At 43.5% G+C, this 15,629-nt stretch overlaps 1 protein-coding gene across 1 annotated transcript in view; it reads right to left on the reverse strand.

Annotated features, from left to right (window-relative positions):
* The window catches only part of cntn6 (contactin 6), a gene marked incomplete at both ends in the record, with an annotated part of 89,084 nt that overhangs the window by 54,968 nt on the left and 18,487 nt on the right, over positions 1 to 15,629 (reverse strand). The window contains 3 exons of the mRNA XM_080462045.1: positions 5,953 to 6,103; positions 6,488 to 6,617; positions 7,321 to 7,463. Coding sequence (XP_080318171.1) covers positions 5,953 to 6,103; positions 6,488 to 6,617; positions 7,321 to 7,463 — 424 coding nt within the window. The remainder of the gene's footprint in view (positions 1 to 5,952; positions 6,104 to 6,487; positions 6,618 to 7,320; positions 7,464 to 15,629) is intronic.

Here is a 15,629-nt window from a genome sequence, read left to right on the forward strand (position 1 = left end):
AAGCTCGACATCAGAGCATCATACTATAGCTCACACAATGGGGCCGTGATGATGTAACAGCTTAAAAGCTGTAATATGATAATTGTCTGGAAAAAAAGCCTGAAATACTTAAACTTTTGGTCAAAGGAGAAAACAGAGCTATAGCATAACATTTGTTTTTGCTGGAGACGGATAATTTACCTTCTTATATACCATATTTTTGAATATGAAACAAGGTTTTATTCTGTGAAAAAGGTCTGAAAAAGTGAGGTGATCTTATATTTGGGATAAAAGGAAAAAGTGATATACTGTATGCCCTTCAGTTTATCTTTTAAATGTCAATAAACATAATTTGAAACTGTTTATATTCCATAAAGAGAGAGAAGTAATCCTAAAATCCAGATAACAGTAACCTAAAAAAAAAACCTGAGCAATAGACGGTGATTTGGACCGTAACTTCAATTTGATGGTGATCAGTGCAGTTGAGACTTGAATAACTGTCAACCTGCTACAATATATGGAGTCGTTGAGAATAATCTAAGAAGATGGAGAGCTCAAAAAGAGTCTTGAAAACAGATTCAGAGAAGATATTGTACCACGGTCGTCAAAGTGGTTTACAGATAGAGATAGAAGAGGGAATGATTACTGAGCGAAAAAAACCCGTCAAGACAGAAATGAAGGAAAGCCGAGCTGTTATTCAGCTGAAGGCACGGAAAGTCTCCAAAGAGCTCAGCATCCCTGATACTGAGCTTAAAGCCAGTCTGGGCGGGTTGAGGAGCTGCACGTGGTGTAACGCGCTGCCTTTATGGAGAAGTAGAACTGGCTGAGGCAACCCATGGCTGAACTCTGACTACACTGATTTCTTTGGAGCATTATGTCATCGGTCTGAAGAAAAGAAAAAGACCCAGAGCTCCATAATCAGAGAGAAAATGCTGATAAATCTTGTCTTTTTCACACCATAATCCTAACTTCCAACGCTAATGTTAACCTTGGTTTACATTTCTATGCTTAATCTATCTATTTTTTCTACCCTTGCTTGAGCGAGAAATAGTTTTTGTCATTTATCGACTCTCTTCTCTCGAAGAAGCCCCCGTCTGCCTGTGTTGTTACAGATGTGTGTGCTGTGCAGGTACATGACCTGGGTACACTGGCAATGAAACGGCCAATTGAAGTAGAACATTACCTGTTGTTCCAAAATTGCAGGGGTACAAAAAGTCCTTGGTACGACTTGACCAGCGCCTGTATCGCTTTGACCACCTGGTATTAAAACGGCGCCAACGCATGACTCCTTTTGACAACCCTGCAACGATATTTAGCAGTGCCAGTAGTCGAGTGTTGCTTCATTTATTTTACTGCTGCAGAAGTGCAACCTCTAGTTATTAGTGTTATAAACGACTCCCGTTTGGATGAAGAAGCAGAGGAGAACATCTGCTCTTTGACTAAATGCTCACCACCGAAGCAGAACCCCATTGAGAATTAAGGCTGATGACTTTGCACACGCATCTTTTACATAGGGCTGTTTTTTATTTCTGCAGAGAGCAGACACTCACATCCCCGTCGTCCACAGCCTGAATGCCAGCGCTCCGGCATGGAGATCATGTTAGTCTGCCTCTGATTTCAGATATTTTCAATTGCCGTGACCCAGAGAGCTGAAGACCAGTTAGTAAAAAAGGTACATTGAACTTGCTGTTAAACTTTCACAGTCATATAACTGCACAATGGACATTTTAAATTGCCCATTCTGAAGAAGCTAATTACTAGGTACAGGTTGAAGACGCAGGGACAACTCTACCCGTTGTGCCCGTCTTTATTTCAAAAGTTCCCTGTATGTTAAGGTGTTGTAAAGTCACTAAAGTTGCTGGTTGAACTGAATAAGAGCGGAAAGGCTCTGGGCAGAAAATTGTAGCTATTAAGTTAATTATACGGCTTGAGACCGACAAGTCTTTGTGGCGGCGCTCTACGGAACAGACAGGCTTGATATGAGGTGATGTATGGAGATGCCAATAGTGGCTGTTTCCTCCTGCACAACATCCCTCAAAATGCTTTGATTCATCTCATTTGAGGATGGCAGCAGTGGGACGGCCTCTAATGTGGGTCAGGACCTTCTTCTGGTCTCGTGGCGCCGCCAGTGGATTCATGCCTGAAAAGTGATTTGTTGACGGCCGTTAAACTGCTTCTTTTGACCCACAAGGGATTTCGTTAGGGTTGTCGCACATGCTCACATTTGTTACTGAACTAAAAGTACGGATATTTAAAAGTTGAAGTATGGGTTTCATTTCAATTTTATTTCTATTGCGTCAAAATACAGTACAGTCATTTCAACTCACTTTTAAAGAGAAAAAACCCATAAATCCACTTGAGCAAGGAGAGGCTATAGTGGAATGGAAAAATGGCCTTTTAACAAGAAGAAATCTGCAGAAACAGTCAGGGGTGAAGATGTTCTGGTTATTTGGGGTTAGGGATCCTTATTCAAATCCTTTACTCAAGTAAAAATAGGAAATTGAAAGTTCTGAAATTATAGTTTCTTTTTTCATTTTGAGGCATCTGAAGCTCATCGAAGCCAAATTTTCTGCTCTGCTGGAATCTTTTGAAAATGTATCCAGCCAGTTCAGTGTTCAGGATAATCACCTGATATTTATGAAGAATACATCAATTAAAATTTCACAGAAGAGGGGAGAAATTAATTATGTACAATTTAACAAGCCTCTTTCTTTGTAATGTTTTTGAGGAAACCATAATAAAGATCGTGAGGATCATTTAAAAGCAATAAAATAGACGACCAAGTGGAATGTAATTCGAATAACGTCCGAAATAATGTTGCCATTTAACCGTCATGTACCTCTCCACCAGTAGCTGAGGCCGCACAGTCATTAGAGAGCAGCGTTCGTCCACCGGCAGAACTACAATACTTTGTTTGTACTTTCATCTAGAAAAAGAAAACAAGGTGGTATACAGGCAGTCAGGAAAAAAAAAACCTGGACAAAATCCCTCCATTGGTGTGTGAAATTGAACTTGAGCATTAATAATCTGCTTGAAACAATGACTGCTGCTTCCCGCAGCGCTCACTAACCACTCTCACACCAACTTGACATCATTTACCCAGAAACACTGTGATCCTGACTGGTCTGACAAGACAACGTAGCTCATCGGTACAACGATCCTGCTCAAGCTGCTTCCATTTGAGGATGTTAATTTAAACTTCAATCCACAGTGCAAAATGTTTCAAGGAAGTGTTCAGTTTTAAATCAAAGTTGACTTAATTGTTGTTTTTTGTTAAGTACAGTATAATTCCCAATAGACTTGCAGTGTGCAAGAGCAAGCCTCAGGGTGCACGTCTGTTGGGAACATGTGAGCGCAGGTTCAAATATTCAGTGAAATACGGTATATACATGTGCCTTTGTTGACACGGACGTAGTTCTGCAACCCTCAAATACGCAATTGCGCATATCCAGATTAGCTGTGGCAGTCTTGAAAGACAATAATAACAATAAAGTGACCGTGAGAAGGGCCCGGCACGCGTCTAGAGTGCCAACAACCAGTCTTACCCCTTCCACCGACCCGTGCTGCATGCCCTGCGAGAACCCCCCTGTCACCCCCCTACGCTGCGCTGAGGGACAGAAACGAAGGTACAAGGGCCCCACGAGGCGTGCTGAGTGTCCAGCAGTGGGGAAAGGGGGGAACGTGGGGCAACTGCTCCCCTCAGCCGCGACACAAGCCCAGCTCCAGGTGGAGCGGTGTTAAGAATAAAAAAGCTTGAAAATGTTCTTATTGACTGTTGTTTCTGCACTTTTGCACCCACTGCAAAATATCACATTTTATCAAGTAGTGAGGTTTGTTCTTTCTTCCTGCACGCCGCGTCTTCAAAAAAGGGGGTTGCTCTTCTACTGGGAACTATACGGTAGATAGAATCACTTTCAAAGTAAGTCTTCTCAGACCAGGCATGATAAAGTTGCATTAAAGACCTCAGTTTGAGGCCTCGTTTACGCCACAATGTTTTCAAGTGAAAAAGGGACAACCTTCACTTATGTTTTGGGTGTCCGTTCCCATGACAACGGTGCTCAGAGTCACTAAAAATGCCAGTTTTGGAAAACAGATCCCATGGTGGAACTTTTTGAGAATGAAGGCATGACCCCCACTCCTTCTGACTTTTTGGGGTTTTAAGTAGGAGAAGTTAGCACAGGGTTAGCACAGGGATAACTGGCTTGTGGCGGCAAAGTCTTCATAGCAATGTCAATTTTTATGATTTTTCAACGTCGGCTCTTCCTGTCATTGTGAAGCAGAACTCACCAAGCGGTGGATTGTTCATCCACTAATAGGGAAAGCGAGTAGGGGTTGGACCGCCGTGAGACACGTTAGTTTAACCCTGCTGGTGATGTGTTGTTGCAATAGTAATTATTCTCCTGGGACTTGATGGTTTAATAGTTGAGAGTCCAACAGCAATCCAACTTCGTCATCTGTCCATACGGATGTGCGTGTATTATGCAAATATGTTTGAGGCGCATTGTTCTCTGCCTGCATTCAAAAACAACCAATGGCACCAACTCGCTATGCGGCCTAAATCTGGTTATTTACAGAGAAAAATAAGCCTCACATATATCAATTGTCTTTTTCTTCATTCTATAAACATTATGTGATAACCGCGAGCAACGTGCCTGAAATAGAAAGGAACAAAAGCACAGTTTGAAGGTGCGGTTATATTTCAGTAAGTGATGTCATGTTTGAAAAAAAATACTGTGAAATAATGTTGAAATGTTAAAGTAATTCTAAGAATGGTAATAACAATCTTAAGTACAGAGTACTCATACTTAGTCCGTAAAAAAGTGGTATCACTGCATCCTTACTTGTAGCCATCATCCAGGACCTTTAAATCATGACAGCGATTCCTGCCTCGCAGCCTGAGGTAGCATTTCACTGCAGGATGTAGTCAGATTGGTTTTCCCCTCAGAGAGCTCATCTCTACAGGATTTCTCTTCTCCAGCCAGCACTTTTACTGCCTTGGAGAGCTGTGAAACTGCCAGACGCTGCATCGCTTTGAAGTCTCAAACAGCCAAATCATAATTAGCGCTTCATCTTTATTTTGCATTACAAAACTGATAAAACTCAGAGCTCCATTCTTATGCGGAAGACAGAAACACTGAGCGGGAAGCTAACATCTATGTCTAAAGCTGCGTTTAAACATTTCAAGTGAAAATACATTATAGAGTTTTTTTTTTTTTTGCATTTTCAGTTCAGAAAAGCTTTGTGTTTACACAGGAACCTTCTGAAAGGAACATCTATCTACACGGCAACGACAGAAACACTGAAAATTATGTTGTTTTTATGTACGGGCTACTAGTCGGCACTGTTTGTTTTTGTAATGAAACCACAAGTGTGTGGAGAGAACAATACACTATAAACATTTACAATGGCGAGCGCACGGGCATTTGTTTGGACTGCTGACCAAGTTGGATTGTTATTACTGTAAACTGTAAAACTACCAGGTCCCAAGAGAATATAGACGTGGAGTCATGACACTCTGGAGGAAACATTGTTGTTATTGTCCGTCTACCGAGCATGTGCAGTTGTACTATACCACGGCCGTGGTGCAAACGTGCAGTGAAACTGCGTTTTGCACCATCTCCACGGAACATTCTAAAATAGTCGTGCTTTTCCTTGTTTTCTAGAGACGGAATCGGAGCATTTTTAAAAAGTTGCATTCTCAATGGCTCCAAAGGCCGTTGTTGTGTAAAGGGAAGCCCAAAACACAACGAAAGTTTTGCGATTTCACGTGAAAGCATTAACAGGTAACAGGTGTAAACAGGGCCGAAGTAACAAATAAATAAGGCGTCATTTTCAACATGTTCCTCAAACAAACAAGGCTGTTTTATGCAACAGCGACTCCCAAAGTCCCCTTGAGCGAAAGCATAAATAACAAGGGAGTCCTCGACTTTAATGCCGCCGGTGGCATGTGCAGCGGTGCCTGCAATGCCCTACCTCATGTTGTCCTTCAGGAGTTCACCACCTCTCCACCAGGAGACTGTAGCCCTGGGGGAGGCGTGGGGGCGACACTCCAACACCACCTCACCCCCTCGCTGGATCACCGTGGACTTCTTCACGGGCCGGCGGGTGAAGTCAGGCGGTGAGGCTGAGGAAGAGTGACACAAGTTAAGGCTTTTTGTCAGGCTTCACAGACGGGGGGGCAGTGGGTGGTGGTGGGGGGGGGGGGGAGGCGGGGGGGGGGGGGGGGGGGGGGGGGTTAAGCTATGCATCAGCCAAAATGTCAAGTGTAACACCAGCAATTACAGAAATTATATTTCCCCAGCTCCGCTGGCCTATTGTATGCAACAATTATGGAAATAAAAGAGCCAGGCCACGGCTCAGCCATGGGTTGCCTCAGCCAGTGATTACTTGTTTACTTAAAGCCAGGAAGCTCCTTCACCCCAGACTACACAATGAACAGGCAGCACGTCTATTCCTCCCCTCTGGTTACCATCATTGGAAATGATACAGGACAAACAAAACTGCTTACCCACAACCTTGAGCTCGGCGCTGGCGTAGATAGGTCCGTGTTCATTCTCTGCCACGCACTGATACATGCCCGAGTCCGACAGACTGATCCTGGATATAGTCAGCCGACCAGCCTCTACATGGATCTTCCCCTGAAAATTACACAGAGTTCTGGCAGCCTCCTTTGGGAGCAGTGTGTACTTTCTGGATGTGAAAATGCATTTCACAGTTCTCTATGAAGAGGACCAGAAACAACTGGATTTATTTGTGAAGAAATCTGTATCGGTATTTTAACCAACTAGCTCAGGTACACTCAGTTTTAGAATACCATTTTGTGTAACAACAGGGTGCATTGAATCAATCCTGCAGCCTGTCTCATGTCCAGAAAAATGCACACGGCAGCTGATAGTGGGAATAGTGAAATGGTAATGGGAATAAATGAGTGAGCGAGGGCTGACTGGCCACTCCAGGCCATTACATGTGCAGAAATCAGAGGGGGGGGGGGGCGGGGAACAGGTGGAGCTGGAAACCAGATAAATCTAACCCAATGAATATTTTCACAAAACTAAATGGATAAAAAAAAATATTGAAAAAATGCTGATGCAGGAACATCTATGGAAAGCTAAATGTAAAGTAAAGGTGAGCTTTCATAGTAATTTATTGACAGAACCCAGTCCCCCAAAAGTTGTTCTTGAGAAATCTTTCTGCTTATGGTTACCACAAACAATTACAACTACTCTTAGGGTCCGTTTACAAAATGTCCTCAACAGTAAATGGGACCTTAAACTACAAAGCGACACATACATATACGAGTTATTACTAAAACATATATGCTGTATCTTTAACGCATCTTACCTCTGCCGTTAGTGGTTGACCATTCTTCAGCCATCTGTACGAAGGTCTCGGCTTCCCAGAGGCCTTACATTCCCACTGCAGGTTAGCGTCAATTGCCATATGGGCATCTTTTAGTGTCTGGACCCAGTGCAGATGCTCGACATCTACAGAGAAGATCAATACAAGTTAGTAGCTTGTATTTTTTAACGTCAAATTTACCTTTAAATCCACACACACCCACACACACACACACACACACACACACACACACACACACACACACACACACACACACACACACACACACACACACACACACACACACACACACACACACACACACACACACACACACACACACACACACACACACACACACACACACATATATACATTGAAGTAAGGATTCTCTGGAAAGGTCTTGATTATTTTTTCACTGACATATTCTTCTAACCATAAAACACACACAGGAGAATAGTGTGATTTGAGTTTTCCTGCTTTGTAAGACTGCAGTGGTTAAGCTTTCAATTGCATATCATTATGAAGTAGAAAGCTTCTTAACCTGGAGCTTGAGGTATTTGACTGCCTGTACAGAAACTACTCCTGAGGCGGGCATTAGTGACTTCAACTTAACATGAGCAGGGGCAGGCAGGAAGTGGCCAATAATAAAACAGTGGAGCGACACAAGCTGTCTTTTGGGCTGATTGCAGACCAGACGCGCCGCCACTGTTTGGACCATTTCTGTGCCTTTTTTGGGCTGGCAGCCATATCAATAAGGGCAAAATGGCCTCCAGACGACTGTGCGTCCGAACAAGGAGCTGAACAGCACTCTGTGTCTGACAGAAGCTGATCTTTCTGATGTTGTAGAGTTTTAAGTCGATGAGCTCAGTGACACAGTGCAAGTGAGAGGTAGTTGCTCGTCAATCACTATTCTCTGATTTTGAAAAGAGCTTTGCTTGGTGCCATTATTTTCGACATAATTTTACTAGGAATATGCAGACCGAAGACAATCTAACACAGTAAAAATGGACTGTAGGTTTTATCCAACCTGGAGCATAAGTCCCACAGATAACAGGTTGGTAAATTGCATCCATTCAGTGGAATCAGCACCACAAGAACTACTGTGAATTTGATCTTAAATCACCATAGGAGTCCATCATCGTTCATCACATATTTCTTTACTCACAACAGGAATTTGTTTTATAGGAACATGACTGTGGTTGTATCGGGGGATCTTTTACGAGTATAAGAAGTCTGTGCAGTATCAGATCCGATATCCAATACTGGTATTGGTGCATCCCTAGACGAGGACACACTCGGTAGAGGGCAGACCTTCACCACCACCAACACCACATTTGTTTGTGGAACTGAGTTAGCATCGCAAGCATGTTAGCTGTTAGTTCATATTCATGCTAACTAGCCTGTCAGGTTGCTACATCATGGTGTGAAATACTGAGCAGGGAGCATTTCCATGGCAACAGATGCTGATCTCCCGTGATCTTCTCCATCAGGTGCCTCTCCCATCTGCTTTGCATGGGACATTTTTTTCTAGGTTTTTTAGGATTTATGTGGAAACGGTTAGCCGTTAACGTCCCGAAATCGAATCTATTGGTTCTTGGATGATCAATTCATTTGAACAGTTTTTGCAAAAATTTGGTCAAATATATGCATACAAACCAATAAATAAATACACTGTTTGACCGTTTCACTGCTTTCTATCCCTTGGACAATTTCTGAAAGACACTGACCAATTTTCAGACTCAGAACAACTAAAAAAAGCTGATGATTCAGAGATGCTCTGACTCAGCGGTCAAGCCACCACAGTTTCCTTGTCAAACTCACTCCAATCCCTACGTATGCCCATTCTTTTTCTTATCGCACATCACCTTTGATCACAAAAATGTTCATCTGTTGCCTCGAATATCTCACCCTCAAATAGAAGTCATCATAAATAACAAATAACAGCAGATAACCACACATTTATTAATCAGAACATAACTGAGAAAGTATATTATTCTCTATTGTATTTATATATTTGTATTGTGAAATAGAGACGTTCAGAATGGAAATAAAGTTTGTTTTCTCTCACAGTACGGTTTGAAGATTCCTCCTTGGGACATGGAACAGCCTCTATTTCCAGCAGGCATTGCCATGCCTCCACAGAAATTGTATCATTAACGCTACGTCCGGAGCCTACGTCCACATGCCATTTTTCTTTGCTTAGGAGGGAAGTAAAGTGCTGGCAAGATGCTACGCTGAGTCCGATAGAAGCAGCTGTGCCGTGGGAGTATAAAATGTTTTAGGTTCAATGCCGGTTTGATTTTGTGAGAGCTCCATATACTGTAGGGCAGCTTAGGGAAATACATAAGCTCACAACAAAGCGAACCATCAGTTAACAAAACATCAAAGTGTAAAGCCCACAGGCAGAAACATTCAGAGTCCGGCCAATGTGTTCATCTTGTGATCATTTCTGTTAAACATTTCTATCTTACATGAACTGATGCTTTTCCAAGCCCCATATCATTGTTTTGAGCAGAGGAGTCAAAGGTACAGGATGCAGACCAAATTCAGCCAGGGATAATGTGACACATTTTGTTTTGTTCCAGACGGGTTTTCTTTTCAAACTATGTTTTGTGGTGGATGTTCTTCAGGTCACCTCTCATTTCAATGTGGAGCCCTGCCTGTACACTACCATGACTACATGTTCTTCCTTTTCTTCTTCTTTATATATTGGAGAGGTGGTGCAGAGCACAGTATCAACCTTTAACAAAACATAACGTGCAAGCCAAATAAAGTAATTTTGACGATGATCAGTTGTGACGACATGATTGGTCCAGCTGAATTTCATCTCGAGTGGGCTGGACTGGTAAAATAAAGTCATAAATTTAAACTTTAAACTTCTTTTTATTTTTGTGGTGCAAATGTCTATATTTTCGCAAAACCAAACAATTACTACAGAAAATGACTAACATCTCAACAAATAGCCAGTTTCAATTAAACCCTCCTCTTCTCCTGTAGCTGTTGCTTCATCGAGGTAGCCAGCTTTCATGGCAGCATCACTGGTATCTCAGCTCAGGTCTCAGTGTTAACTCGTGTGCGCTACTCTGAAGAAATGTGTTTAAATAAAGTTTTCTTTGAAAGTTTTACTATTTGCTTGATGGTTTGGTAGACCAGATTGGAGCCTCGTGTGATACTGTTTTGACACATGGGCTTTATCTTCGACGCTCCTCGTCTCAAACAAAAATAAAGCGAAAGACAAAAATGGTTCAACGCCAATGTGGGGAAATCCCATAATAACAGCTCATGTGTAGCGTAGCCATGCCAATAAAACAACACAGCAGACTTTTCTGTGGCTTTAATGTCGTCTCCACATCTTCATGTAAAAGCACAAGCACACTGAAGCCGGAAGAGAAATCTCACAAATTGAAATATGAAACAATCCAAATTTTTGCTGAATGTAACATTTGCCAGAAAGCTGCAAAATATTTGAAACCAGAATGAGAACTCCCCTGCTCCTCCTTCTTTCTGCTCTCTCTCCTCCTGCTCCTTCAGTTACTGCTCTATCTCCCCCTGCTCCTCCTTCTTTCTGCTCTCTCTCCTCCCACTCCTCCTCCTTTCTGCTCTCTCTCCTCCTGCTCCTCCTCTTACTGCTCTATCTCCCCCTGCTCCTCCTCCTTTGTGCTCTCTCTCCTCCTGCTCCTCCTCTTACTGCTCTATCTCCCCCTGCTCCTCCTTCTTTCTGCTCTCTCTCCTCCCACTCCTCCTCCTTTCTGCTCTCTCTCCTCCTGCTCCTCCTCTTACTGCTCTATCTCCCCCTGCTCCTCCTCCTTTGTGCTCTCTCTCCTCCTGCTCCTCCTCTTACTGCTCTATCCACTTCTCCTGCTATTTCTTTCTGCTCCTCCTGCTTTCTGGTCTCTCTTCACTTGCTCCTCCTCTGACTGCTCTATCTGCTCCTGCTCCTCCTCCTTTCTGCTCTCTCTCCTCCCACTCCTCCTCCTTTCTGCTCTCTCTCCTCTTGCTCCTACCCCTGCTCCTCCTCCTCCTGCTTTTCCTCATGCTGCTTCTCCTCCTCCAGCTGTGTCTCCTCCAGCTGTTTCTCCTCCTCCAGCTGCTCCTCCAGATGTTTCTCCTCCAGCTGATTCTCCTCCAGCTGTTTCCCCAGCAGCTTTTTCTCCTCCTGCTACTCCTCCTTCTGCTCCTCCTCCAGCTGCTCCTCCTCTAGCTGCTTATCTTCCAGCTGCTTCTCCTCCAGCTGCTGCTCCTCCAGCTGCTCCTCCTCCAGCTGCTTCTCCTCCAGCTGCTGCACCTCCAGCTTCTCCTCCTGATGCTCCTGCTCCTCTCTATCAGAGGTGCACACCACCTCCATGTCTTTTCCAGAAGATTTCACATTGACATTTTTCTCTTCTCCATTCAAGTTGTTCATCTCCTTTTCTAGAGCGCTGATCTTCTCTTTTTCAGAGTGTTCAAACTCTTTGCTGCGTTTCCCATCACTTGTGCCGCCAGTTTTTGTCTCTCGATTGTGGGAGCACCACAAATATACTGTAAAACACAAGCAAAGACAATCATTAGACCTGCTCGATTACATTTTTACAGTACCTCAGTAAATGTTATTGTGGTCTTCAATCTCCCTCTCATTTATTTTACATCAGAAATTACATGGTTCGACGTAGGCGCACTTGAGGTGCCACTAACACATGCAGAAATTGAAAGGGCCATTAAAACATCCAAATCCAGGAAGTGGCCTGGCCCAGACGGCTACCCCATTGAATTTTACAAAACCCTTTCTGCTAAATTAGTGCCACTTCTAAGGGAAGTGTATGAAGAAGCCTTGCAGAAGAAAACTCTACCTTTAACAATGACACAGGCAATTATATCTTAAAAAAGGTAAAGATTCACTAAAATGTGACTCTTATCGGCCAATCAGCTTGCTCTGCTCTGATTATGAAATTTTGAGAAAGACCCTTGCAGCGAGACTTGAACCAGCTATGCACAATATAATCCACAGAGATCAGACAGGGTTTATGACTGGCAGGCAACTAGCCGGCAATTTACGTCGCCTCTTTAACATAATATATACATCAAACCACAACCACCTGGCCTCTTGACATGTTACTTTATGGTTACGCACGACTCTTTTATGTACTGTACCTAGGTGTACATGTCACTGAGAGATTCAAGGATCTATTTAAAAAAACTTTCAGGCGACACTGGAAAGAGCTAAACAGGACTTGACAAGATGGTCGTTCCTTCCATTATCGTTAGCATGAAGAATTAACTCCATTAAAATGGTTATAATGCCACAATTCTTATTTGTTTTTCAGACGATCCCCATATTTATTCCTAAATCATTCTTCACTGAACTGAATACACACATATCCACCTTTGTATGGAACAGAACTGTGCCACGAACTAGGAGGGCATTTCTTGAGAGGCGGAAGGAAAATGGAGGTTTAGCATTACAAAACCTAATGCATTACTACTGGGCAGCGAACCTTCACGCCGTCTCATATTGGACATCTGACTTCTCTGAACATGAGGCTCCAGTATGGTTGCTTATGGAACAGCACTCTAGCTCGCCCAACTCATTGGCTTTGAGTTCATATGACAAGTTTTTGAGCTTGTCATATATAAATGACATGTTTACAAATGTATTGGCAGATTTGACATAAGCACATGTGCACTGTTGGCTAGGAAACATACCTGTCATTAGAGGGGTTTGGGTTTGATTCCAGGAGGTGTCACTCCCCCCATTGCGTCACCGCATCTAGAGGTTTGGACGTTTATATGACGTCCAGACAGGGCATCCATGTCCAGGAAAGGCTTGGTTGGTAGAGCGGTCGTCTCCCAATCGGTAGATTGCAGGTTCAAATCCCATCTCCGCCTGCCCGTGTGCTGAAGTGTCCTTGGGCAAGACACTGAACTCCAAACCACTCCTATTGGAGTGGCAGCGCCTTGCAGCCTCCATTAGTTTGTGTGACTGGGTGAATGTGATGAACAATTCACACACACTTATAACATGAGGCCATGATGAGGCTGACCCCGACGGGCCAGACTATGAAGTCCCGATCAAGGCTGCTTGCAGCTTTTCTTAGGGACCGAGCCCGAGAGGCTGGGATCCTTTTGTATTTCGTGCGTTTCTTATTAATTTTTCTTTCACTTCTGAAAATTCGGTGATCAGCCCAAATTTGACCCACTAAAGACACTCAAAAACTCACCAAATGTTGCACGCTTATCAAGACTGGCAATAGAATTAATGACATGTAAAATTGATGTCCATAATTCTATTTTCAGGTAGATAACATTTAAAGGGGCCAGAGGTCATGATTGGGTCGACCCCGACGGGCCAAGGGGCGAGGTCCCGGCCAACGCTGTCTGCAGCTTTAATCTTTTTTTGTCATTTTGTTCTTGCAGGCCCCGGAGAAAGAAAAATTTCTTGCTTCTTGTGGAGTATACCGATGCCTTAACACAGAATGACTCACCCACCCACAACTCAGGGTTAACTGAAAAACAAGCATGTGTTTAGATGGTACGACCTGCACAGAAGGTGCATAGAAAACCAGAGAATTTCAAAGGATAGTACTCAGCATCTGCACAAAATCAATGTTCCTATACAAAACATACTTTTTGTTTGAACATCCTGCTATGCTCTCTTCTCATTGAGAATAAATGAAAAAAATAAAAAAATAAAGAAGTACTCAGGAAGACAGCAGCAGCAGCAGCAATAACTGCCCTGTGTGTCTACACAAAAGAGGCATTCAGGTACTTTCTTGAGTTAGTCATTCTGGAGGAGCTCACTTGACGGAGGGAAAATAGACTTCACAATTTAAGATTATGCTTCAGGCAAGGTGTTGCTTTTAACGTAACCATTATATCAGCTCACATTGATTAAAGAAGAAATTGTCCTGACAGGCGTGAGACAGACAACTCAGGAACCGAATCAGGTTTCTTGCAGCTTGGTCAGCTTTAGCTCAACCTGAGTGCTGCTGCTTCCAGTGGGCCAGTAAAGACACGTTATTTACATTTGCTTACAAATCTGTCACTGGCTGAGGATGAAGATGCAACTCAATGAACTCTCTCGGGTAATTAAACACTGAGAAACGCCATTTAGTTACTCGGAATGAAAGATCTGCGGCAAATGCATTTTATTGCTAAAAGAATTTGCTCACATATGAACTTGAGTGGCTCCCTATTGTTAAACCATAGGAGTAAATATGGCGTCGGTCCACTCTTTGCAGCTAGAACAACTTCAACTCTTTTAGAAGGGCGTTCCACAAGGTTGAGGAACGTGTTTGTGGGAATCTTTGACCATTTGTGAGGTCAGTGAAGTCCTGGCTCACAGTCTCCACTCTAACTCATGCCAAAGGTGTTCTGTCAGGGTGAGGTCTGGACTCTGTGAAGGCCAGTCGAACTGGATCATCCAGGTCTTTATAGACCTTGCTTTGAGCACTGATGAGCAGCCATGTTGGAACAGAAAGTCTCCACCTTCAAACTGTTCCCACAAAGTTGGGAGCATCAAATAATCCAAAATGTCTTTGGTGTGGTGAAGCTTTCAGAGTTTCCTTCACTAGACCTAAGGGGCCCGAGCCCGACTCCCCAGAAACAAGCCGACAGCCCCACACACACACACAGACACACACACACACACACACACACACACACACACACACACACACACACACACACACACACACACACACACACACACACACACACACACACCATCACCACCAAGCTTGACATTTGGTACGACGCAGTCAGATGAGTACTGTTCTCCTAGCAACCACCGAACCCAGACTCATCCATCAAATTGCCAGATGGAGAAGTGTGATTGGTCACTCTAGAAAACACGTCTCTACTGTTCTACAGTCCAGTGGCGGTGTGCTTTACACCACTGCATTTGGCGCTTTGCATTGTGCTTGGTGATGAAAGCCTTTGGACGCAGCTGCTCGGTCATGGAAACCCTCCATGTGTGAGGGTTCCTCTTGTGTCTCTGTCTATTTGTCGCCTGTTTTATTTTGAAGTCTGTCTCGTCTGTGTCTTTGTTCACTTTCCCTTCCTGTTCTCACTACCTCTGTTTGTCTGATCAGCATTGATCTGTATCACCTGTCTGCCCTTCCCTTGTGTATTTAAGCCCCTCTTCCTTTTGTCTCAGTCTCGATCATCATAGTAGTTTGTCTCGTGACCTCAGCCTCATTCCCTTGTGTTTTCCCTCCACTTCTTCATGTTTATGACCCTCTGCCTGGACTTTGACTATTCGCCTCTGGCTCTCCCGTTGGGTTTCGTATGCCTTGGTTTAAATAAACTGCCAATAGCCTGATCTGAGTCTGAGT

Source organism: Lipophrys pholis (assembly GCF_963383615.2).
Source record: "Lipophrys pholis genome assembly, chromosome: 4".
Taxonomy (NCBI): domain Eukaryota; kingdom Metazoa; phylum Chordata; class Actinopteri; order Blenniiformes; family Blenniidae; genus Lipophrys; species Lipophrys pholis.